This window comes from Hyperolius riggenbachi, chromosome 6 (genome assembly GCF_040937935.1).
Source record: "Hyperolius riggenbachi isolate aHypRig1 chromosome 6, aHypRig1.pri, whole genome shotgun sequence".
Taxonomy (NCBI): Eukaryota; Metazoa; Chordata; class Amphibia; order Anura; family Hyperoliidae; genus Hyperolius; species Hyperolius riggenbachi.
In genome coordinates this window covers 126886907-126909978 of record NC_090651.1, presented here as the reverse complement: position 1 = coordinate 126909978, position 23072 = coordinate 126886907, and the positions used below count along the sequence as shown (strand labels likewise).

The window sequence follows — 23072 nt, the reverse complement described above, 5'->3', positions numbered from 1 at the left end:
TGAGGTTGCAGTCCAATAAGGTTCTCTGTGGCTTTGGGGGGCTGTGCAGCACCTGGGGAGGCATGTACCAGGTGTCCTGTGTTGGACTTCCGTGCAGCGTGTTGCCATGGTCAGTGGAGTTTTGCTCTCATCACCGTCCATGTAGGCGCCGGAAACCACCTTCAGAGGTTTTGAAGATTGTTTTGACATGTGGGAATCAAGCCTACCTGCCTGTCCTCATGTTTTCTTATATCTGTATCTCTGGATGAATTTACTAATAAACGAAACCACAAGTGTAATATAGACGTAAAACAAGAATGCATACTCAGTATAAAAGTTTGTAAAACTGGTTACTGATCCTTTATTACTATATATAGCCACTTCCTGAATCAACAGTAGTAAAAATAACAATGATAACTTGGAGCACCTCTTTTAAGAGTATATAAAGCTCTTTTAGCACTGTAGAGTTACCAGGAACTGTTGTGCAATGGCAATGGAGTGGTGGTGCCTGATTACAGCTCTCTTCATACTTCAGACCTTTTGTCCTTCTGAAAGTTCTACAGTAAAACTGGTAGATGGTGGCTATGAAGACATTGTTATCGCCATACATCCTGAACTGCCTGAAGATGATACGCTTGTAGAGAAAATAAAGGTAAATTACATACTGTATAAAGAATGGATGGAAGAGTTTGCATTAAAATGTACATTATGTATGAATGTAATCATGTTAAGCTATATATATTTTTTTCTATCTTTCTAAATGGTAGGATATGGTAAATGATGCCACCTATTACTTGTACAATGCCACACAGAAAAGACTATTTATACGGAGTGCCAAAATCTTGATTCCTTATACGTGGTCTAGGGGCAACTATACCAAAAAAAAGACAGAGACGTATGACCAGGTAAGACATGGCACACAATACAAAACACAAGCTGGGTTTTAAAACTACAAACTCCTACTCAACTGTCCATCTTATAAATACAGATATTTACTTTCCAGGCAGCATCATCCCTAAATGTACAATACTCTTGCCTTGCTTCAGCCAGGACCCGTATGCAGGACCCTCTTCATCTTTTGGATGCACTCCTGGCCGTGTACGATTGCATCCATATTAAGCATGTTCAAGTAAGTTCCACGGATGCCCAGTAGAACAAAGCACTCAAGGACAAAGGAAACAAAATATGCAGAGCAGCTTTGTGTTACTGGGCATGCGTGGACCTTACTCGAGCATGCTCAGTATGGATGTGCTCGTACATGGCGGGAGAGCGCTCATGAGAAACATACTGTATTCAGCAAGCTCTTGTAGAATAGGTTAAGAGGGACTCTGTGCTGCAATGGTGGGCTGCAGGAGGATCTGGGAAGCCTCTGGATCATCCAAGAGCTACCCACTACTAAGGTAAGGTATCTTATTTTTCAAACTTTTTTTTTTTTGCTTCTGGTATGTTTTAATCCCCCTCACAAAAGTCGTGCCCCTGAATAAGGGCTCTTTACCAGAACATTTGAGCTTCAGGTGAAATTATATCATCAAACTCATATACCCATAGTTATAAGGGCAAGCCACTGAGCTGCAACAAGGCTAGTTTCATTCTGAGGTCCAAAGACTAGTCACACTACGAATCTTACACAAAACAATAAACCCATCCACAATGGGATACATACCTACTCTATATGGACAAAATGCTTGAGAATGAACCTACCAGAGGCCCCATACCTTTTGGAAACCATTAAAAAGCATAGTTACAATTGCTTGGCCATGGTCTTCTTTACATTTCTGGACAGGTTTCTTAAAAAAGCTGCTTCATCTGAGTTGGGATGATAACAGGTGTTAGTCACTTTGACTTTACTCCAGCAGAACTACAGATTGAAACCGTCCAGATTATCTGCATAGTACCACTACTTAGCCAGTCCTTACTGCTACCTGACCTACCTTCTGGAGAATGGAATATTAGCAGCTAACACAGTCATTCTTAGGGATCAAGTGAACCATTTTTCTACAAAAAAAATTGTAGAATTTAAAATTCTGTACAAGTAAACACATACATATAAGACATGCATTTCTCTAAGGGTAAAATATACTAAAAAATAATTGTTTCCTATGTCACTGTCACTTAAAGTAGGTAGGAAAAATCTGACAGAGCCGCTAGATGTTCTAGCAGCCATCTTCTCATGGGTGATTCTCAGTACTTAATTTATTCTGTAGAATAGCACTGCCCGGAACACACATGTACAAAGATGCCTTCCTCCCTAAAAGGTGCCCATTAACGGTACAATTTTTCACTAAATGTGATCTTTCAATGCAGTTTGAATGATTCTAACTAACTGGAAGGCAATTATCGATTGTTCACATTTACTGAATGATTCCTTCTTTAAATTTGATCATAAAATCCAACATTCTGATCGATTTTATCCTATTTAGTAATTGACCTAAGAATCGTTACTTACCGATTGCCTTGATAAACGACCAATTTTCTATACAATCCGATCATAAAGACTATTGTATACATGTACAAGGACTGCCAGCAGCGGGATTGTAACTCGAAGCTGCGTTGGTAGCCTCCAGACTAGCAAAACATTCTGTTCTGCGTGGGGGATAAGAGCTGACAGAACAGCACACTAAGTCCATCATGGACCAGGTGGTGTGAGTGGGCCTTTGGCCAGAACTCAGCCAGGAAAATAATATGTGGATCACTTGTGGATGCGCCGAGGAGTATGCAGTCCAGTGCATATCTCCCAACTGTCCCTTTTTTGGAGGGACAGTCCCTCTTGGGAGCCCTGTCCCTCTGTCCCTCTTTCCTCCGCAATTGTCCCTCTTTCAGGACTTTGTCCCTCTTTCTATGTAAATATATACAGTATATTGCTCTACTAAAAAATGTTTGATTGACTCAACTTTATTCCTATCCTCGAAATTGATATATTACTGATTTTAAAATGTTAATATGAAGGAAAATGAACCAGCAAAAAAAGGATCAGTGTGGTTTGAATTATAAAACAACATATTTTTTCTTATGAAATCTCTGTGGTATGCGTAACTAGGGGTGTGACAGGGGTGTGACCAGGGGTGTGGCAGGGGCATGGCTTAACTGTCCCTCTTTCTCATCTCAAAAAGTTGGGAGGTATGCCAGTTACAGAGGATTTCAAAGAGTTGTACGCAGTGATGCTCGGATACCTCTTTTTGATATCCAGGTTGATCCGGATCTGGATAGCAAAATATCTGGATAAAACCGGATATCCGAATTTGAACCGTTCAGCAATCCGAATCGATCCGGATATCCGACCGCATTATCCGGGTACTCCGGATATCCGGATTGAATACCGGAAGTGGCCTTTAAATTGCTTCTAAAACGTCTTTTATAGTAAATGATGCATGAAGCATTTTTTTAAGAAAAACAGCAATTGTTTATGTGGGGAGGTATAATACAAAAAAAAAAAAAAAAAAAGAAATGGCTGTAAATTAACCTATTTTGGTTCCTGGACGTAGTTTCTACGTCCAGGAACCATGCGCGCTACCGCGCACTCCCGCAGCCGATCGTGCGCGTGCACGCGCACTCCAGGCGGCGGATTCGGTAGCCAAGGAATCAATGTATCGGGCTATGGTGCCCAATCACTGATTCCTCTCCCCCGCTGAAAAAGCGACAGCTTCTCTCGGAAGCTGTGCTTTTTCTGGCTGTCTCCTTCCCGATGCGTCACTCTAAGCGCGTGCTACGCTTAGAGTGACGTCATGTAAACAAACTCATGGCCGCCATCTTGTGGCCAAAAAGTAATACTACACCTGAAAAAAAAATTAAAAAAAATTAACACACATTTACATTATAAATCTATTGTTTACCTCCCACCCTCCCAAAACTACCCAAATAAAATGTTTACTATAAAAAAAAAAAACCATTACAATAATAAAAAAAAACAACATGTAAATATTTACCTAAGGGTCTAAACTTTTTAAATATCAATGTAAAGATGAAATATTTCTATATTTTTTTATTTTAAACTTGTAAATAGTGATAGATGCAAAATGGAAAAAATGCACCTTTATTTCCAAATAAAATATTGTCGCCATACATTGTGATAGGGACATAATTTTAACGGTGTAACAACCGGGACATATGGGCAAATACAATACGTGAGTTTTAATTATGGAGGCATGTATTATTTTAAAACTATAATGGCTGAAAACTGAGAAATAATGCATTTTTCCATTTTTTTCTTATTCTTCCTGTTAAAATGCATTTACAGTAAAGTGGCTCTTAGCAAAATGTACCCCCCAAAGAAAGCCTAATTGGTGGCGGAAAAAACAAGATATAGATCAGTGCATTGTGATAAGTAGTGATAAAGTTATAGGCTAATGAATGGGAGGTGAACATTTCTCACGTGAAAATGACGGAACGCGAATGGGTTAATATCAGGAGGTTCCAGACAGTGGTCGTGAAGCCCACATTGTGTCCAATACACAACTGGGACATCACAGTTTTTAGCCCAGACATCTCCAAAAAATTGAAGTTTTTTTTTTCCCAACAAAATACAGCTATTGTAGTGGCGTAATAGCTGGTGGCAGACTGGCAGCAGAAGATTTGTTCTGTGTGGACCCTGGCGGTTGGTAACACAGACTGACACAGCAGGAGTGTCAGAATCCGCTCTGCTGGCCTTGATTCCCTGGATATTTTGTTGGTTTCTTATGCAGGTTGCATAGTTCAGTCCAGGGAAAAGTTTGCAAGGCTGACTGATTTGCATCTACTTATCTTGCAATCTGCTTGTCTGCTTCCTTTGAAGGTTTTCAGTATAAATGTCACTTCCTCCCAGAATTCCTGGCTCGTCATAGTTTCTGTCTAGTGAGACTAACTAACCTTAGAGCCTCAGCATCTTTGTATCTTGTTGCGAATATTCTAGTGTAGTTAATTCTTGGGGAGTGCATTTTGCACTCCTATTAGTGCAGTCAGGTTTGTGTATAATTTGTACTTCCTATTCTTGCCATGTCTTGTCCTTGCGATTGTACTATCTCCAGCGGTGGCTGATAGTGAATCGTTCTGTCCTGTTCCTAGATCGCATTCGCCCTAGCGTTAGAAGCAGTGGATCTCCCTTGTCTGAGTCTTGGAGTATATCCTTGGCAGCGGTTGCTATTGGTTACTCCTTCAGTCTGTCTTGTCTGGAACGAATGCTTGCTGTTGTCTGGTGTTAGGCAACCAATTAGCAAGCGTTCCCCTCTTGTCTGTATCTTGGAGTATAACCTTGGCAGCGGTTGCTACTGGTTACTCCTTCAGTCTGTTTTGTCTGGAACGAACGCTTGCTGTTGTCTGGTGTTAGGCAACCGATTAGCAAGCGTTCCCGCTATCTGTTTGTCTTTGTTATCCGTGCTGATTTGTTAGTCAGGGTTGGTACGTTTTTGTCACTGTTGCGCTTAACGTGCGGTGACCGCGTTTAGTTAATTTGTTATTTTCCTTGGCGTCCGGTTTGTACTTATTTGCTGTGTATTCCTTTACTCAACTCATGCTCTGTCTTTGCTCAGTCTTGTGTTGCTGATAGCAATCGCCTCTCTTGCGATTCGCTTTCTCTTTCTGGTCTGTTCTGATGTGATATGTCTACCGTCGCTGGGTGGCGACTAGTTTGGTAGACATTTATATACTCTGTCTCTGTTCTTGCTTTCTTCTGAGTTGCTACTTTGTTTATATTGTCCAGTGTTGCTTAATCGTGCAATTTCAATCTGGCATCTGTGGCTGTACAGAGGACTTATTCCTCTGTACTCCACAGCTCCACCTGCTGGTTGGAATTCTCCTCTACAAATATATACTGGGTACTCTGCTTTTGTGATTCAGGGGAATTCCATCTGCTTCAGCGCACTTGCTGTGTGCTGAGTGTTGAAATCGCCCCCAGATCATTACAAGGAGGAGTAGGATAGACGCAGCTATTGATAGTGGCGTAATAGCTTGTGGCAGTGGCAGACTGGCAGCAGAAGATATAGCTCTCTGTGGACCCTGGAGGTGGGAAACACATACTGAGACAACAGAAGGAGTAGGTAGATGCAGCTATTGATAGTGGCATAATAGCTGGTAGTAGCACGCAGACTGGCAGCATAAGATATAGTTGTGTGTGGACCCTGGCGGTGGGTAACACAGACAACAGCAGCAGGAGGAGTAGGTAGATGCAGCTATTAATAGTGGCGTAATAGCTGGTGGCAGTGGCAGACTGGCTGCAGAAGATATAGTTGTGTGTGGACCCTGGTAGTGGGTAACACAGACTAACACAGCAGGAGGAGGAGGTCGATGCAGCTATTGTAGTGGTGGCGTAATAGCTGGTGGTGGCAGACTGGCAGTGGCAGCAGAAGATTTGTTCTGTGTGGACCATGGCGGAGGGAAACACAGGCTGAGACAGCAGGAGGAGGAGGTAGATGCAGCTATTGTAGTGGTGTAATAGCTGGTGGTGGCAGACAGGCAGTGGCAGCAGAAGATTTTTTCTGTGTGGACCCTGGCGGTGGGAAGTAGTAGTAGTAGTAGAACTTCAACTAACGGAGTGACAGCAGTGTAGCACACACTGACACACTAACTGTCTGTCTATCTGTCACACTGTAACAGCACTGCAATTAAAGTAAGCTAACTCAATACAAATTTCCTGTATATAACTGGTAGTAGTACACACTAGTAATAGTAGTAGTAGTAGTAGTAGTAGTAGTAGTAGTAGTAGTAGTAGTAGTAGTAGCAGCAGCAGCAGCAGCAGCAGCAGTAGTAGTAGTAGTAGTAGTAGTAGTAGTAGTAGTAGTAGTAGATAGTAGTAGTAGTAGTAGTAGTCGTAGTAGTAGAACCTCACCTAACGGAGTGACGGGCAGCAGAGTAGCACACACTGACACAATAACTGTCTGTGTATCTGTCACACACTGTAACAGCACTGCAATTAAAGTAAGCTAACTCAATACAAATTTACTGTATCTAACTGGTAGTAGTACACACTAGTAGTAGTAGTAGTGTAGTAGTAGTAATACTAGTAGAACTTCAACTGACGGAGTGACAGGAGCACACACTAATTGTCTATCTGTCACACACTGACTGACTCTAATAGCAGCACTGCACTAACTATCTGTAGTAAATGAAGCTAACATAGTAGCAGTACTCTCTCTAACAACTAACTACACAATAAGACTAGTAGTAGTACAGTAATCTAATCCCTAATCATTTACAATACAAGCTATACTGTAGCTAAGGCTGGCAGCAGGCCTAGCTTGTGCACACAGCAGGCGCCCTAACCTAGCCTAGCAGCTGCAGCACTGAGTCTGACTGTCACACTGACTAAAATCAAAATACAACCTAGCTAACTAAAAAACAATAAAATAATGGTGTAGTATGGGTGTTTAGGAGCAAAAATGCTAGGTTTAGCACAGTAATAACAGTAATACAGCACTTGCTTAGCCAAACAGCACTGGAGATGTCTCTCAGTGAGCAGTCACAAGCAAGGACGAGATTCTCATCATGGCGTCCGCCTTATATACAGGAGGACCTGGCCAGGGTTCCCCTCTGTGATTGGTTGCTAGGGATTTGGCTGGGAGCCCTCTGATTGGCTCAATGATGTCACTGGACATCATCTCCGTGGTTGCGCTATCCGGATCCGAGTATCCGACATAGGTATCTATACCTAATACGTATCCGGATTCACTCGGATAGTGCATTCCGGATTTAGCCAGCTATCTGGAATGCGTATCCGGGTCCTGATACCAGAAAAAGTTTGGATAATCCGGGTATTCCGGGTATCCGGAATCCGGATGAGCATCCCTAGTTGTACGCCAGGGACGCCAACTCCTAAGTAAATACATGACTCAACATAAGAAAGGTATCTTTGCAAGTCAAGAATGTGCGTTTACCTACATCTCAAGAAGAAAGTCGATTCTTCTTAGGATGAAAGGAACAGTCCTTTAAAGGGACTCCGAGCAGTACAGAAACTATGGAAAGATGCATATCATTTTAAAGCTCTCTTTCTCCTCTTTCCAATGATATATAAACCGCCAACCTACGCATTTTAGTTTTCGCTATTTTCGCAATTGAAATTGCCGCGGCCGCAATTTCAATCGGGAAAATAAAGAAAACTAAAAGGCGTAGGGCAACGATTTAGGTGTCGCCAGAAAGAGGAGAAAGAGAGCTTTAAAATGATATCCATCTTTCCATAGTTACATTGTATTACACAGGCCGACTTTTTCTGCTGAATGGAGCTGCTGACACTGGGGAAAGTGTCGTCCTGTGTAATACAAGTAACTATGGAAAGATGGATATCATTTTAAAGCTCTCTTTCTCCTCTTTCTGGCGACACCTAAATCGTCACTCTACGCCTTTTCGTTTTCTTTATTTTCGCGATTGAAATCGCGGCCGCGGCAATTTCAATCGCGACAGTAGCAAAAACTAAAAGGCGTAGGGCAGCGGTTTATATATCATTGGAAAGAGGAGAAAGAGAGCTTTAAAATGATATGCAGCTTTCCATAGTTTCTTCACTGCTCGGAGTCCCTTTAACATCTTATACACCCAATACACAATGTCATGTATGTCACTTGAACAGATGACATAAGCATAGGTTTTATTAAGGTTAGACAGTTTGTTGCCTAGAGTTAATGAGAGTATCCTTACATATAAACATTTGGGCATGATGAATTGAAGAAGATTCTTGTACTATACATGAAATATCTTGAAGAACAAAAAGATCTTCATTTACAATTAGTGTATTTTATTTCTTTGGAACTGTCATATTCAAATGAATACTAATTTAACTTTATTGATGCTTGTGATAGTTAAGAAATGTAAAAGTCAATTTAACTGACTAACAAATTCCTTCAATTGTGCAGGCAGATGTTATTATTGCCAAACCGTATCTGAAATATGGAGACGATCCATATACTCTACAGTATGGAGGCTGTGGAGATCCAGGAAAATATATACATTTTACACCTACTTTTCTGCTGAATGATACGCTGCTTTCAGTGTATGGACCCCGAGGTAAGAACTGTTTAACCACTTGAGGACCTAGGGCTTTCTACCCCTTAAGGACCGGCCACTTTTTTTCCATTCAGACCACTGCAGCTTTCACGGTTTATTGCTCGCTCATACAACCTACCACCTAAATGAATTTTGGCTCCTTTTCTTGTCACTAATAAAGCTTTCTTTTGATGCTATTTGATTGCTCCTGCGATTTTTACTTTTTATTATATTCATCAAAAAAGACATGAATTTTGGCAAAAAAATGATTTTTTTAACTTTCTGTGCTGACATTTTTCAAATAAAGTAAAATTTCTGTATACATGCAGCGCGAAAAATGTGGACAAACATGTTTTTGATAAAAAAAAACCCATTCAGTGTATATTTATTGGTTTGGGTAAAAGTTATAGCGTTTACAAACTATGGTGCCAAAAGTGAATTTTCCCATTTTCAAGCATCTCTGACTTTTCTGACCCCCTGTCATGTTTCATGAGGCGCTAGAATTCCAGGATAGTAAAAATACCCCCCAAATGACCCCATTTTGGAAAGAAGACATCCCAAAGTATTCACTGAGAGGCCTAGTGAGTTCATAGAAGATATTATTTTTTGTCACAAGTAAGCGGAAAATGACACTTTGTGAGAAAAAAAAAAAAAAAAAGTTTCCATTTCTTCTAACTTGCGACAAAAAAAAATGAAATCTGCCACGGACTCACCATGCCCCTCTCTGAATACCTTGAAGGGTCTACTTTCCAAAATGGGATCATTTGTGGGGTGTGTTTACTGTCCTGACATTTTGGGGGGTGCTAAATTGTAAGCACCCCTGTAAAGCCTAAAGGTGCTCATTGGACTTTGGACCCCTTAGCGCAGTTAGGCTGCAAAAAAGTGCCACACATGTAGTATTGCCGTACTCAGGAGAAGTAGTATAATGTGTTTTGGGGTGTATTTTTACACATACCCATGCTGGGTGGGAGAAATATCTCTGTAAATGACAATTTGTTAATTTTTTTTACACACAATTGTCCATTTACAGAGATATTTCTCCCACTCAGCATGGGTATGTGTAAAAATACACCACAAAACACATTATACTACTTCTCCTGAGTACGGCGATACCACATGTGTGGCACTTTTTTGCACCCTAACTGCGCTAAAGGGCCCAAAGTCCAATGAGTACCTTTAGGATTTCACAGGTCATTTTGAGAAATTTCGTTTCAAGACTACTCCTCACGGTTTAGGGCCCCTAAAATGCCAGGGCAGTATAGGAACCCCACAAATGACCCCATTTTAGAAAGAAGACACCCCAAGGTATTCCGTTAGTAGTATGGCGAGTTCATAGAAGATTTTATTTTTTGTCACAAGTTAGCGGAAAATGACACTTTGTGAAAAAACACAATTAAAATCAATTTCCGCTAACTTTTGACAAAAAATAAAATCTTCTATGAACTCACCATACTCCTAACGGAATACCTTGGGGTGTCTTCTTTCTAAAATGGGGTCATTTGTGGGGTTCCTATACTGCCCTGGCATTTTAGGGGCCCTAAACCGTGAGGAGTAGTCTTGAAACGAAATTTCTCAAAATGACCTGTGAAATCCTAAAGGTACTCATTGGACTTTGGGCCCTTTAGCGCAGTTAGGGTGCAAAAAAGTGCCACACATGTGGTATCGCCATACTCGGGAGAAGTAGTACAATGTGTTTTGGGGTGTATTTTTACACATACCCATGCTGGGTGGGAGAAATACCTCTGTAAATGGACAATTGTGTGTAAAAAAATCAAAAGATTGTCATTTACAGAGGTATTTCTCCCACCCAGCATGGGTATGTGTAAAAATACACCCCAAAACACATTGTACTACTTCTCCCGAGTACGGCGATACCACATGTGTGGCACTTTTTTGCACCCTAACTGCACTAAGGGGCCCAAAGTCCAATGAGTACCTTTAGGATTTCACAGGTCATTTTTGTTTCAAGACTACTCCTCACGGTTTAGGGCCCCTAAAATGCCAGGGCAGTATAGGAACCCCACTAATGACCCCATTTTAGAAAGAAGACACCCCAAGGTATTCCGTTAGGAGTATGGTGAGTTCATAGAAGTTTTTATTTTTTTGTCACAAGTTAGCGGAAATTGATTTTAATAGTTTTTTTTCACAAAGTGTCATTTTCCGCTAACTTGTGACAAAAAATAAAATCTTCTATGAACTCACCATACTCCGTACGGAATACCTTTGGGTGTCTTCTTTCTAGAATGGGGTCATTTGTGGGGTTCCTATACTGCCCTGGCATTTTAGGGGCCCTAAACCGTGAGGAGTAGTCTTGAAACCAAATGTCGCAAAATGACCTGTGAAATCCTAAAGGTACTCATTGGACTTTGGGCCCTTAGCGTACTTAGGGTGTAAAAAAGTGCCACACATGTGGTACCGCTGTACTCAGGAGAAGTAGTATAATGCGTTTTGGGGTGTATTTTTACACATACCCATGCTAAGTGGGAGAAATATCTCTGTAAATGACAATTGTTTGATTTTTTTACACACAATTGTCCATTTACATAGAAATTTCTCCCACCCAGCATGGGTATGTGTAAAAATACACCCCAAAACACATTATACTACTTTTCCTGAGTACGGCGGTACCACATGTGTGACACTTTTTTGCAGCCTAGGTGCGCTAAGGGGCCCAACGTCCTATTCACAGGTCATTTTGAAGCATTTGTTTTCTAGACTACTCCTCGCGGTTTAGGGCCCCTAAAATGCCAGGGCAGTATAGGAACCCCACAAGTGACCCCATTTTAGAAAGAAGACACCCCAAGGTATTCCGTTAGGTGTATGGCGAGTTCATAGAAGATTTTATTTTTTGTCACAAGTTAGTGAAAAATGACACTTTGTGAAAAAAAACCAATAAAAATTAATTTCCGCTAACTTTTGACAAAAAATTAAATCTTCTATGAACTCGTCATACACCTAACATAATACCTTGGGGTGTCTTTTTTTTCTAAAATGGGGTCACTTGTGGGGTTCCTATACCGCCCTGGCATTTTACAGGCCCAAAACCGTGAGTAGTCTGGAAACCAAATGTCTCAAAATGACTGTTCAGGGGTATAAGCATCTGCAAATTTTGATGACAGGTGGTCTATGAGGGGGCGAATTTTGTGGAACCGGTCATAAGCAGGGTGGCCTTTTAGATGACAGGTTGTATTGGGCCTGATCTGATGGATAGGAGTGCTAGGGGGGTGACAGGAGGTGATTGATGGGTGTCTCAGGGGGTGGTTAGAGGGGAAAATAGATGCAATCCATGCACTGGGGAGGTGATCGGAAGGGGGTCTGAGGGTTTGGCCGAGTGATCAGGAGCCCACACGGGGCAAATTGGGGCCTGATCTGATGGGTAGGTGTGCTAGGGGGTGACAGGAGGTGATTGATGGGTGTCTCAAGGTGTGATTAGAGGGGGGAATAGATGCAAGCAATGCACTGGCGAGGTGATCAGGGCTGGGGTCTGAGGGCATTCTGAGGGTGTGGGCGGGTGATTGAGTGCCCTAGGGGCAGATAGGGGTCTAATCTGATAGGTAGCAGTGACAGGGGGTGATTGATGGGTAATTAGTGGGTGTTTAGGGTAGAGAATAGATGGAAACACTGCGTTTGGGGTTGATCTGATGTCGGATCTGCGGGCGATCTATTGGTGTGGGTGGGTGATCAGTTTGCCCGCAAGGGGCAGGTTAGGGGCTGATTGATGGGTGGCAGTGACAGCGGGTGATTGATGGGTGGCAGTGACAGGGGGTGATTGATGGGTGGCAGTGACAGGGGGTGATTGATGGGTGGCAGTGACAGGGGGTGATTGATGGGTGATTGATAGGTGATTGACAGGTAATCAGTGGGTTATTACAGGGGAGAACAGATGTAAATATTGCACTGGCGAATTGATAAGGGGGGGTCTGAGGGCAATCTGAGCGTGTAGGCGGTCGATTGGGTGCCCGCAAGGGGCAGATTAGGGTCTGATCTGATAGGTAACAGTGACAGGTGGTGATAGGGAGTGATTGATGGGTGATTGATGGGTAATTAGTGGGTGTTTAGAGGAGAGAATAGATGGAAACACTGCGCTTGGGTGGTGATCTGATGTCGGATCTGCGGGCGATCTATTGGTGTGGGTGGGTGATCAGATTGCCCGCAAGGGGCAGGTTAGGGGCTGATTGTTGGGTGGCAGTGACAGGGGGTGATTGATGGGTGATAGGTGATTGGCAGGTGATTGACAGGTGATCAGTGGGTTATTACAGGGAAGGACAGATGTAATTAATGCACTGGTGAATTGATAAGGGGGGGTCAGAGGGCAATCTGAGCGTGTGGGCGGGTGATTGGGTGCCCGCAAGGGGCAGATTAGGGTCTGATCTGATAGGTAAAAGTGACAAGTGGTGATAGGGGGTGATTGATGGGTGATTGATGGGTAATTAGTGGGTGTTTAGAGGAGAGAATAGATGTAAACAATGGATTTGGGAGGTGATCTGATGTCGGATCTGTGGGCGATCTATTGGTGTGGGGGGGTGATCAGATTGCCCGCAAGGGGCAGGTTAGGGGCTGATTGATGGGTGGCAGTGACAGGGGGTGATTGACGGGTGATTGATGGGTGATTGACGGGTGATTGACAGGTGATTGACAGGTGATTGACAGGTGATCAGGGGGATAGATGCATACAGTAAACAGGGGGGGGTGGTCTGGGGGGGGGGTCTGGGGAGAATCTGAGGGGTGGGGGGTGATCAGGAGGGGGCAGGGAGCAGGGGGGGGGGATAAAAAAAAAATAGCGTTGACAGATAGTGACAGGGAGTGATTGATGGGTGATTAGGGGGGTGATTGGGTGCAAACAGGGGTCTGGGGGGTGGGCAGGGGGGGGGTCTGATGGGTGCTGTGGGCGATCTGGGGCAGGGGGGGGAGAAATCAGTGTGCTTGGGTGCAGACTAGGGTGGCTGCAGCCTGCCCTGGTGGTCCCTCGGACACTGGGACCACCAGGGCAGGAGGCAGCCTGTATAATACACTTTGTAAACATTACAAAGTGTATTATACACTTTGTATGCGGCGATCGCGGGGTTAACATCCCGCCGGCGCTTCCGTATAGCCGGCGGGATGTTGCGGCGAGCGAGCGGTGACAGGCGCCGGCGGAGGATCGCGTCACGGATGACGCGATCGCTCCGCCCATGCCCTTAAATGGACCGCCGCCTCTGTGGGTGAGGCCGTCCTGCAGGGCTCCACTTCCCCCCCGCCCCTGTGTAGTGGGCGGTCGGGAAGTGGTTAATCTGCTATCATTGTGTGTATAGACAGCAAGAGATTAGGCTGTCAACCTCATGAGGCTTATTCATACAACGTTCATGGCTGCATCTGCTAAAAATTAAGATTGTGTACAGGTGTCACTCAATCTCATTTAAAGATCTGTAAAGGACTTGGCCCGAAAATTGGTGCCTGAAAGATCAGCTCGTGATCAATCATTGTTCATGTGTAGTACGTGCTTTTCACATTCTCGTAAAAACAGCAGGCTATGCGCTGTAACTGAGAAGGAAAAATATCCTATCTGTGATCTGATGTTATGCTAGAGATACACCATACAATTTTCTGGCAGATTTACCTGATTATTAACATGTCCGATCTGAATTTCGGTCGATTTTTCAATTCTCTGACCGATTTTTAATCTTTTTTTTGAACATTTTCTGTTCAGTTCTATGAAAATTGATCAAAATAAAGATAAAAAAAAATCAGAAAATTTAAAAATCGATTGAAATTCAGATCTGACATGTTGGAAATTATCGATCTGGCAGGTAAATCTGCCAGAAAATTGTATGGTGTGTTCCTAGCATTAGAAAACTAAAATCTGATTAGTTTCTACAGATTACTGTTACAGATTACTGCTCATTATACCATATCGCTGGGCTTTAAAATTAGGGGGCATTTCCAGGGAAGAATCTTTGTAGGTTCCACAGCATGAAGGCAGCAGCATGCAGTGGAGGAGGTGCAGGGCCATTTGAATTCAGCTCCCTTTTCAGGACCAGCCAAATCTAGGCATGCCCTTCTATGTTTCAATTTCAATTTAAAGTAAAAAATTGTGGTTTTCCATTTAAGTTTAGCTGCTGCATCTAATAAACACCACAGTAAGGTACACTGAAAATATGAGCAAAGCCCAGGAAGTACAGTGGGATGCGAAAGTTTGGGCAACGTAGTTAATCGTCATGATTTTCTTGTATAAATCATTGGTTGTTACGATAAAAAAATTCAGTTAAATATATCATATAGGAGACACACACAGTGATATTTGAGAAGTGAAATGACGTTTATTGGATTTACAGAAAGTGTGCAATAATTGTTTAAACATAATAAGGCAGGTGCATAAATTTGGGCACCACAAAACATAAATGAAATCAATCTTTAGAAGATCCTCCTTTTTACAGAAATTACAGCCTCTAAATGCTTCCTGTAGGTTCCATTGAGAGTCTAGATTGTGGTTGAAGGTATTTTGGACCATCCTCATTACAAAACATCTATAGTTCATTCATGCTTGTTGGCTTCCAAGCATGGACAGCTCTCTTTAACTCACACCACAGATTTTAAATTATATTCAGGTCTGGGGACTGAGATGGCCATTCCAGAACGTTGTACTTGTTCCTCTGCATGAATGCCTTAGTGGATTTTGAGCAGTGGTTAGTATTGTTGTCTTGTTGAAAGATTCATCCTCGGCACAGCTTCAGCTTTGTCACTGATTCCTGGACATTGGTCTCCAGAATCTGCTGATACTGAGAATCCTTGCGTCCCTCAACTTTGGCAAGATTCCCAGTCCCTGCACTGGCCACACAGACCCAAAGCATGATGGAACCACCACCATATTTTACTGTAGGTACAGGTGTTTTTCTTGAAATACTGTGTTGTTTTTCCTCCATGCATAACGCCCCTTGTTATGCCCAAAAACCTCAATTTTAGTTTCAGCAGTCCACAGCACCTTATTCCAAAATCAAGCTGGCTTGTCCAAATGTGCTTTAGCATACCTCAAGCGGCTCTGTTTATGCTGTGGGCGGAGAAAAGGCTTCCTCTGCATACAGCATCTCCTTGTGTAAAGTGCGCCAAATGGTTGAACGATGCACAGTGACTCCATCTGCAGCAAGATCATGGTGTACGTCTTTGGTGCTGGTCTGTGGGTTGACTCTGACTGTTCTCACCATTTGTCGCTTCTGTTTATCCACAATTTTCTTTGTCTGCCACTTCGAGCCTTAACTTGAACTATGTCTGTGGTCTTCCATTTCCTCAATATGTTCCTAACTGTGGAAACAGACAGCTGAAATCTCTGAGACAGCTTTCTGTATCCTTCCCCTAAACCACGATGGTGAAGAGTTTTTGTCTTCAGGTCAATTGAGAGTTGTTTTGAGACTCCCATGTTGCTACGCTTCAGAGAAATTTAAAAGAGGGAAACTTACAATTGACCCCCTTAAATACTCTTTCTTATAATTGGATTCACCTGTGTATGTAGGTCAGCGGTCACTGAGCTTACCAAGCTAATTTGAGTTCCAATAATTAGTTCTAAAGGTTTTGGAATCAATAAAATGCCTAATTTTATTTAAACAATTATTGTGCACTTTCTGTAAATGCAATAAACTTCATTTCACTTTTCAAATATCACTGTGTGTGTCTCCTATATGATATATTTAACAAACATTTTTATATCGTAACAACCAATGATTTATACAGGAACATATTCAAATTCAGCCAAGCGCTTCCATAGACAAACTGTATAGCCATTTTCTGTTATTATGGCAGTCCGCTACACCTCCACCAGGGTCACCCTGTGTGATCCGAACTCACCAACTAAGATGGGCCATGTATCACAGTGGCCTAACACGCATCTGGGGCATTAACAGGCTCCCCACGCCCTCGAGCTCTTTTCTTCTCAGATAGTCACCAGCCCAAGAAAAAACTTTTCTTCAATAGGTAGCAGCATTCATTTCCACAAGATTGTACCTCAATGATAATAAGACATCTTCATTGCGCAGCAAGTTTAAAAACAATATACTTTATTGTGCTATAACACTCACGTTTAGCAGATGTTTTTCAGGCATATGGAGTTACTAACGGGCTCCCCCCCGTGCGGCCTCCCGGGCTGACCACCGTTAAGTTGTTATCCAGGGTACGAGCTCGCTTCCACCCAGCCTCCCTTCGCTAAACGCGAGTCTCCTTCTGCATGTGGCTCCTCCCAACTAGTTTCGTCACGCCCACGTGACTCATTCAGGGGATGGGCCAGCAGGGGCGTAGCAATAGGGGTTGCAGGGGTAGCGACCGCATTGGAGCCCTTGAGCCAGAGGGGCCCCTTAGGGCCCTTACTCAACCACAGCATTAGCTCTCTATTGGTCCTGTGCTGGTAATAATCACTTCTATAGATACCTTGAATAGTGGTAATCATTAAGAAACTGCTTTCCATACCCTTTTTGCACCTGTAGTTGCCATTGGCAGGTTTTGGCGCACCGTATCAATTGTTATGTATAGAGTGCATGGGGGGCCCAATGTGAAACTCGCACCGGGGCCCATAGATCCTTAGCTACGCCACTGTGGGCCAGTCATGCGGTGAGATTCTTTTATTCCATGCGCTTCGCTTCCTCCTGCCGGACGCCTATACTCCACCCTATCGGACGTCTCCCCTCCGCGTCATGCGTTCCGGAGCCCAGGAAGTCCGCACTGTCCACTATACATCGTGGAACTTTATTTAAAACTTTATTTAAAAACAAACATCTTTACCATAACATTGTGTCACTTAAAAATACCCCACAAAGTTGGAACTATAAAGTAAATATAAACCATGTGTCGTATAGGCCAGAGTCCAGTGCTGTGCTTTCACCTGTCCGCTTACCATTTGACCTAGTACCCAGCATCTCCTACTGCATGTAGCGTGATTATATGGTACATGAGGAGTGCCAGCACTAGAGGGAACAGAAAACAGACAGGATGGTCGCACAGGCAAAGCACTGGACTCCAGAGGGGAGGTTAGAGCACAGATTCTACTGCACTATACTTTGCCATTACACACTGGACTGGGGGAGCACAGGAGGGGGACAGGAAAAGATGGTGGGACATGGGGACAGATGGAGGCACAAACAGGGACAGAAGGGGCACAGAGGGAGACAGAAGGGGCACAGAGGGAGACACAGAGGGACAAACACAGAGCTGGATCATCCAAAAGGCAACTTAGGCAGGTGCCTAGTGCCTAGAGAGAGTCTAGGGGACCGGTTTATGCTAACCCCCAACAAATCTTGCCAAAAGTCATTGCTAGCCTAGGGCACCATTTCACTTTAATCCATCTCTGGTAGCACTGGGGGACAGAGGTGGCACAGGAGGACTGAAGGTGGTACAAAGAGACAGAAGGAGGCACAAAGAGAGACAAAAGGAGGCACAAAGAGAGACAGAAGGAGGCAGAAAGAGAGAAAGAAGAAGGAAGAAAGGGAGACAGAAAGAGGCACAGGGGGACAAAAGGACACACAGGGGGGCAGAGGTGGCACAGGGGGACTAAAGGTGGCACAAGGAGACAGAAGGGGGCACAAGGGGACAGAAGGCAGTACAAACACCTGCAAGGGGCGTGGCTTTGTTCAGGGGTGGGGCTATGTTATGTGGGTGTGGCTTCACCAGGGGCATGACACCACTTAGGACCAATTGCACTTCAAGCTGTGGCCTGTAATGCCTATGCCTAAAAACACCCCTGCTGCTACAGGAATACAAGTATTTTAAGTCTGCTTCAGCAACTGAATAGCACCAGAAATTGATTAAGATTAAGCAGTAAAACTGTAAAAGATAACTCACATTGAGGGCCTGTATGACAGGGACCCTCCAAGTTACAGCGTTAAGAATATGGTAGGCAGCAGTGGCGTCTTCTCCTCACCACTGGTTTAACTTGAAGGATCCCTGTTGTGATACAGACCCTCAATGTGAGTTCTCTTTTCCTGTTTAACTGCTATCACAAGGCACCGTGGGGTTGATTCACTAAAGGAAATAGCGCGAGTAACCTCCTGTTAGAGCGGTTTGATTTGGCACTGAATCTGGGCCATGTGACCATTTCAATCTTGTCGTTGGGCACCATGCCCATTTGCACCGTACCGTTGTGTGAACAGAGGGGCCACTAATTATTTGCCATTCGGGGCCACAAAAACCTTAGCAGCACCCTGTCACATAATGGACTGGTTTCACTAAACAGTGATAACTGATATCACTGGTGCGCTAGCGGTTTGTGCGAGTAAATTCGCGGTTCACATGTGAAAATTCACGTTATTGTGCGCAAACCGTTACACACGTTATAACGCACTCAAAACGCTAGTGCGACCATGAAATCAGTTATCACGGTTTAGTGAATCAAGCCCCATATGTGCTGAAGTAATAGCTATAACAAAAACTTTTATTCACCTTGAGTGACTGTGCGCTGAGGATCTGGACTGATTTACTATTTTATTGATGAGAAGCAATCACTCTGGCTGCACGTTCTTGAGTACACTGATTGAGCCAGTGGCGTATCTAGGTAAGACAGCGCCCATGGCAAATACTAAAATTGTGCCCCCAGACACACATACACCTAAAATCAACTGCATCTTGTCTAACCTTTCTGGGAAGGGTAACCCCTTCATGCAATCAGAACACACCCCCACACACAAATATGAGAATGTAACAGTCACTATGAAATAAATTAGGCTATCCTGCTGATGCTCTGCCTCTAATGCTAGGTACACACGATACAATTTTCTGAAAGGTTCACTGTCAGATCAATTATTTTCAACAGCTCCAATCTAATTTCTGATCGATTTTCCATAGAAGTGAACGAAAAATCGATCGGAAATCAGATCGAACCTGTTGAAAATAATCGATCTGACAGTAAATCTGTCAGAAAATTGTATAGTGTGTACCTTGCATAATACATCACAGAACAAACTGAACTGTTTTTGTGTGTGTTTTCTGCACAGAAACTCATGTTACTCAATGGGCTAGTTCACTTCATTCTGCATGATAATTCTGCACATGTTTTTTCATTTTTTTTTCAGTTTTCTGTTTCAATTACATGTGCACAGAAACACTCTTGGTTTGCAGAAAACTTGTGCAGAAAAATGCACGCTGAAAACTGAAAGACAAGTGTGTTCCCTGCCCAAGCCATAGACCCTGAAAAACATACAGATCAAATGTCTACGACACATCTGACACGATTAGCATGCTTGTCTCAGGTGTGTGATTCAGACCCTACTGGCTAGAATTTAAAATCAGCAGGACTGCCAGGCAACTGGTATTGTTTAAAAGGAAATAAATATGACAGCCACCACTCTCATATGAATGTAAACAATGAAATATTTGCAGTGATGAATATAACATAATAAAAGCCTGACAACTTATTACATACTGTATCAGTAGGTAGATACTGAGCAGTTGAGGTAGACTCTGTACAAGAGAAAAGTTGTTAAGACTGGCCACAGAGATGCCAGCAGGATAATGGTTAAGGTGCAGAGAGTGTAATACAGTGGGTTGCAAAAGTATTCGGCCACCTTGAAGTTTTCCACATTTTGTCATATTACTGCCACAAACATGCATCAATTTTATTGGAATTCCATGTGAAAGACCAGTACAAAGTGGTGTACATGTGAGAAGTGGATCGAAAATCATACATAATTCCAAACATTTTTTACAAATAAAGAACTGCAAAGTGGGGTGTGCGTAATTATTCAGCCCCCTGAGTCAATCCTTTGTAGAACCACCTTTTGCTGCAATTACAGCTGCCAGTCTTTTAGGGTATGTCTCTACCAGCTTTGCACATCTAGAAACTGAAACCCTTGCCCATTCTTCTTTGCAAAACAGCTCCAGCTCAGTCAGATTAGATGGACAGCGTTTGTGAACAGCAGTTTTCAGATCTTGCCACAGATTCTCGATTGGATTTAGATCTGGACTTTGACTGGGCCATTCTAACACATAGATATGTTTTGTTTTAAGCCATTCCATTGTTGCCCTGGCTTTATGTTTAGGGTCATTGTCCTGCTGGAAGGTGAACCTCTGCCCTATTCTCAAGTCTTTTGCAGTCTGCAAGAGGTTTTCTTCCAAGTTTGCCCTGTATTTGACTCCATCCATCTTCCTATCAACTCTGACCAGCTTCCCTGTCCCTGCTGAAGAGATGCACCCCCCGAGCATGATGCTGCCACCACCATATTTGACAGTGGGGATGGTGTGTTCAGAGTGATGTGCAGTGTTAGTTTTCCGCCACACATAGCGTTTTGCATTTTGGCCAAAACGTTCCATTTTGGTCTCATCTGACCAGAGCACCTTCTTCCACATGGTTGCTGTGTCCCCCACATGACTTGTGGCAAACTGCAAACGGGACTTCTTATGCTTTCTGTTAACAATGCCTTTCTTCTTGCCACTCTTCCATAAAGGCCAACTTTGTACAGTGCATGACTAATAGTTGTCCTATGGACAGAGTCTCCCACCTGAGCTGTAGATCTCTGCAGCTCGTCCAAAGTCACCATGGGCCTCTTGACTGCATTTCTGATCAGCGCTCTCCTTGTTCGGCCTGTGAGTTTAGGTGGATGGCCTTGTCTTGGTAGGTTTACAGTTGTGCCATACTCCTTCCATTTCTGAATGATCACTTGAACAGTGCTCCGTGGGATGTTCAAGCCTTTGGAAATCTTTTTGTAGCCTAAGCCTGCTTTACATTTCTCAATAACTTGATCCCTGACCTGTCTTGTGTGTTCTTTGGACTTCACGGTGTTGTTGCTCCCAATATTCTTTTAGACAACCTCTGAGGCCCTCACAGAGCAGCTGTATTTGTACTGACATTAGATTACACACAGGTGCACTCTATTTAGTCATTAGCACTCATCAGGCAATGTCTATAGGCAACTGACTGCACTCAGATCAAAGGAGGCCGAATAATTATGCACACACCACTTTGCAGTTATTTATTTGTAAAAAATGTTTGGAATCATGTATGATTTTCGTTCCACTTCTCGTGTGTACACCACTTTGTGTTGGTCTTTCATGTGGAATTCCAATAAAATTGATTCATGTTTGTGGCAGTAATATGACAAAATGTGGAAAACTTCAAGGGAGCCGAATACTTTTGCAACCCACTGTAAATAAAAGTGAGTAAACACAGCACACTGAGATAGGGCTGAGGAATGTGTGAATGACAGAGAGGGGAATGAATGGGAGATCCTGTAACCTCCAGACCAGAAGCACCTGTTGCTATATCAGGGGACTGAGACATGATCTGTGGAAGGGGGATCACAGAAGGGGAGCTGCAAGGACAGGGAGAGAGGTAAAAGTTTGAAGCTCACCTCTCAACAACATCTAATGTAGATATAGGACAAAGACTGAGACGGCCAGGCTGCTGGGTGGTTGTTACTCCCTTAGATTCAGAAATGTTGCCAGCAGCCTTGTGCCCCCCCCCCCCGCCTCTGTTTGGCACGTTCTATATGTGCACCCTTAAAGATACGCTGACTTTTGAATTGTCTTATTCACTTAGTAAAGTTGCCATTGTTAGGTGCTAGTGTGTTTAAAAGTGAGGCAATTTTTCAAGGGTAACTGGAATGACATATGACATGGCGAGATAAACATAGGTTCATATAGTGCTAGTCTTAAAAAGAAATGGTCTGAAGTCCCTTTCTGTTATTCTGCACAGCAAGTGTTAAAAAAAAAAAAAACTAATGTTGTTATCTATGCAAACGAGGCAGTTAAACAGAAAATGGAATTTAGCCAGATCTCCTGAAACATAGATATGAGGCAAAACACTTTTATCTGGCTGAGGAAACAATGCAGATAAAGTTTAAAAATATGAGACTGTACTATGTTCCTAATGGTATATTTACCTTTAGTTCTACACATTAATTTAATTATTTCATAAGTTTGTTTTCAGTTCATGTTTGCTTTAAATTGTTAAATTCAGTTGGCTGTGGGTTGAATATTAACTTGCCTGGCAGTGTGACTGGTTTGAACAATTTTCTTGTTTTCCCAGGTCCTTTTACCCATGTTCAGTTAGTGGTTTTAGAAATGGGTAAGCAATGCTTCCTGGCAAAAATAAGGGCAGGTGAACAAGAAACTTGTCATATCGCTGATCACAAAACAGTACTTTCTCACCATTTCAAAAAAATGTTTTACTATTTTTTTCCAAACAGGAATAGGAAATCACTTAG

At 43.0% G+C, this 23072-nt stretch overlaps 1 protein-coding gene across 1 annotated transcript in view; it reads left to right on the top strand.

The window, feature by feature from the left end:
* The first annotated feature begins 448 nt into the window (after nt 1–448).
* LOC137521090 (calcium-activated chloride channel regulator 1-like) overlaps nt 449–23072 on the top strand; it is a 136439-nt gene continuing 113815 nt past the window's right edge. Inside the window, exons 1-3 of the mRNA XM_068239875.1 lie at nt 449–631; nt 747–884; nt 8790–8940. Coding sequence (XP_068095976.1) covers nt 467–631; nt 747–884; nt 8790–8940 — 454 coding nt within the window. The 5' untranslated portion in view covers nt 449–466. The remainder of the gene's footprint in view (nt 632–746; nt 885–8789; nt 8941–23072) is intronic.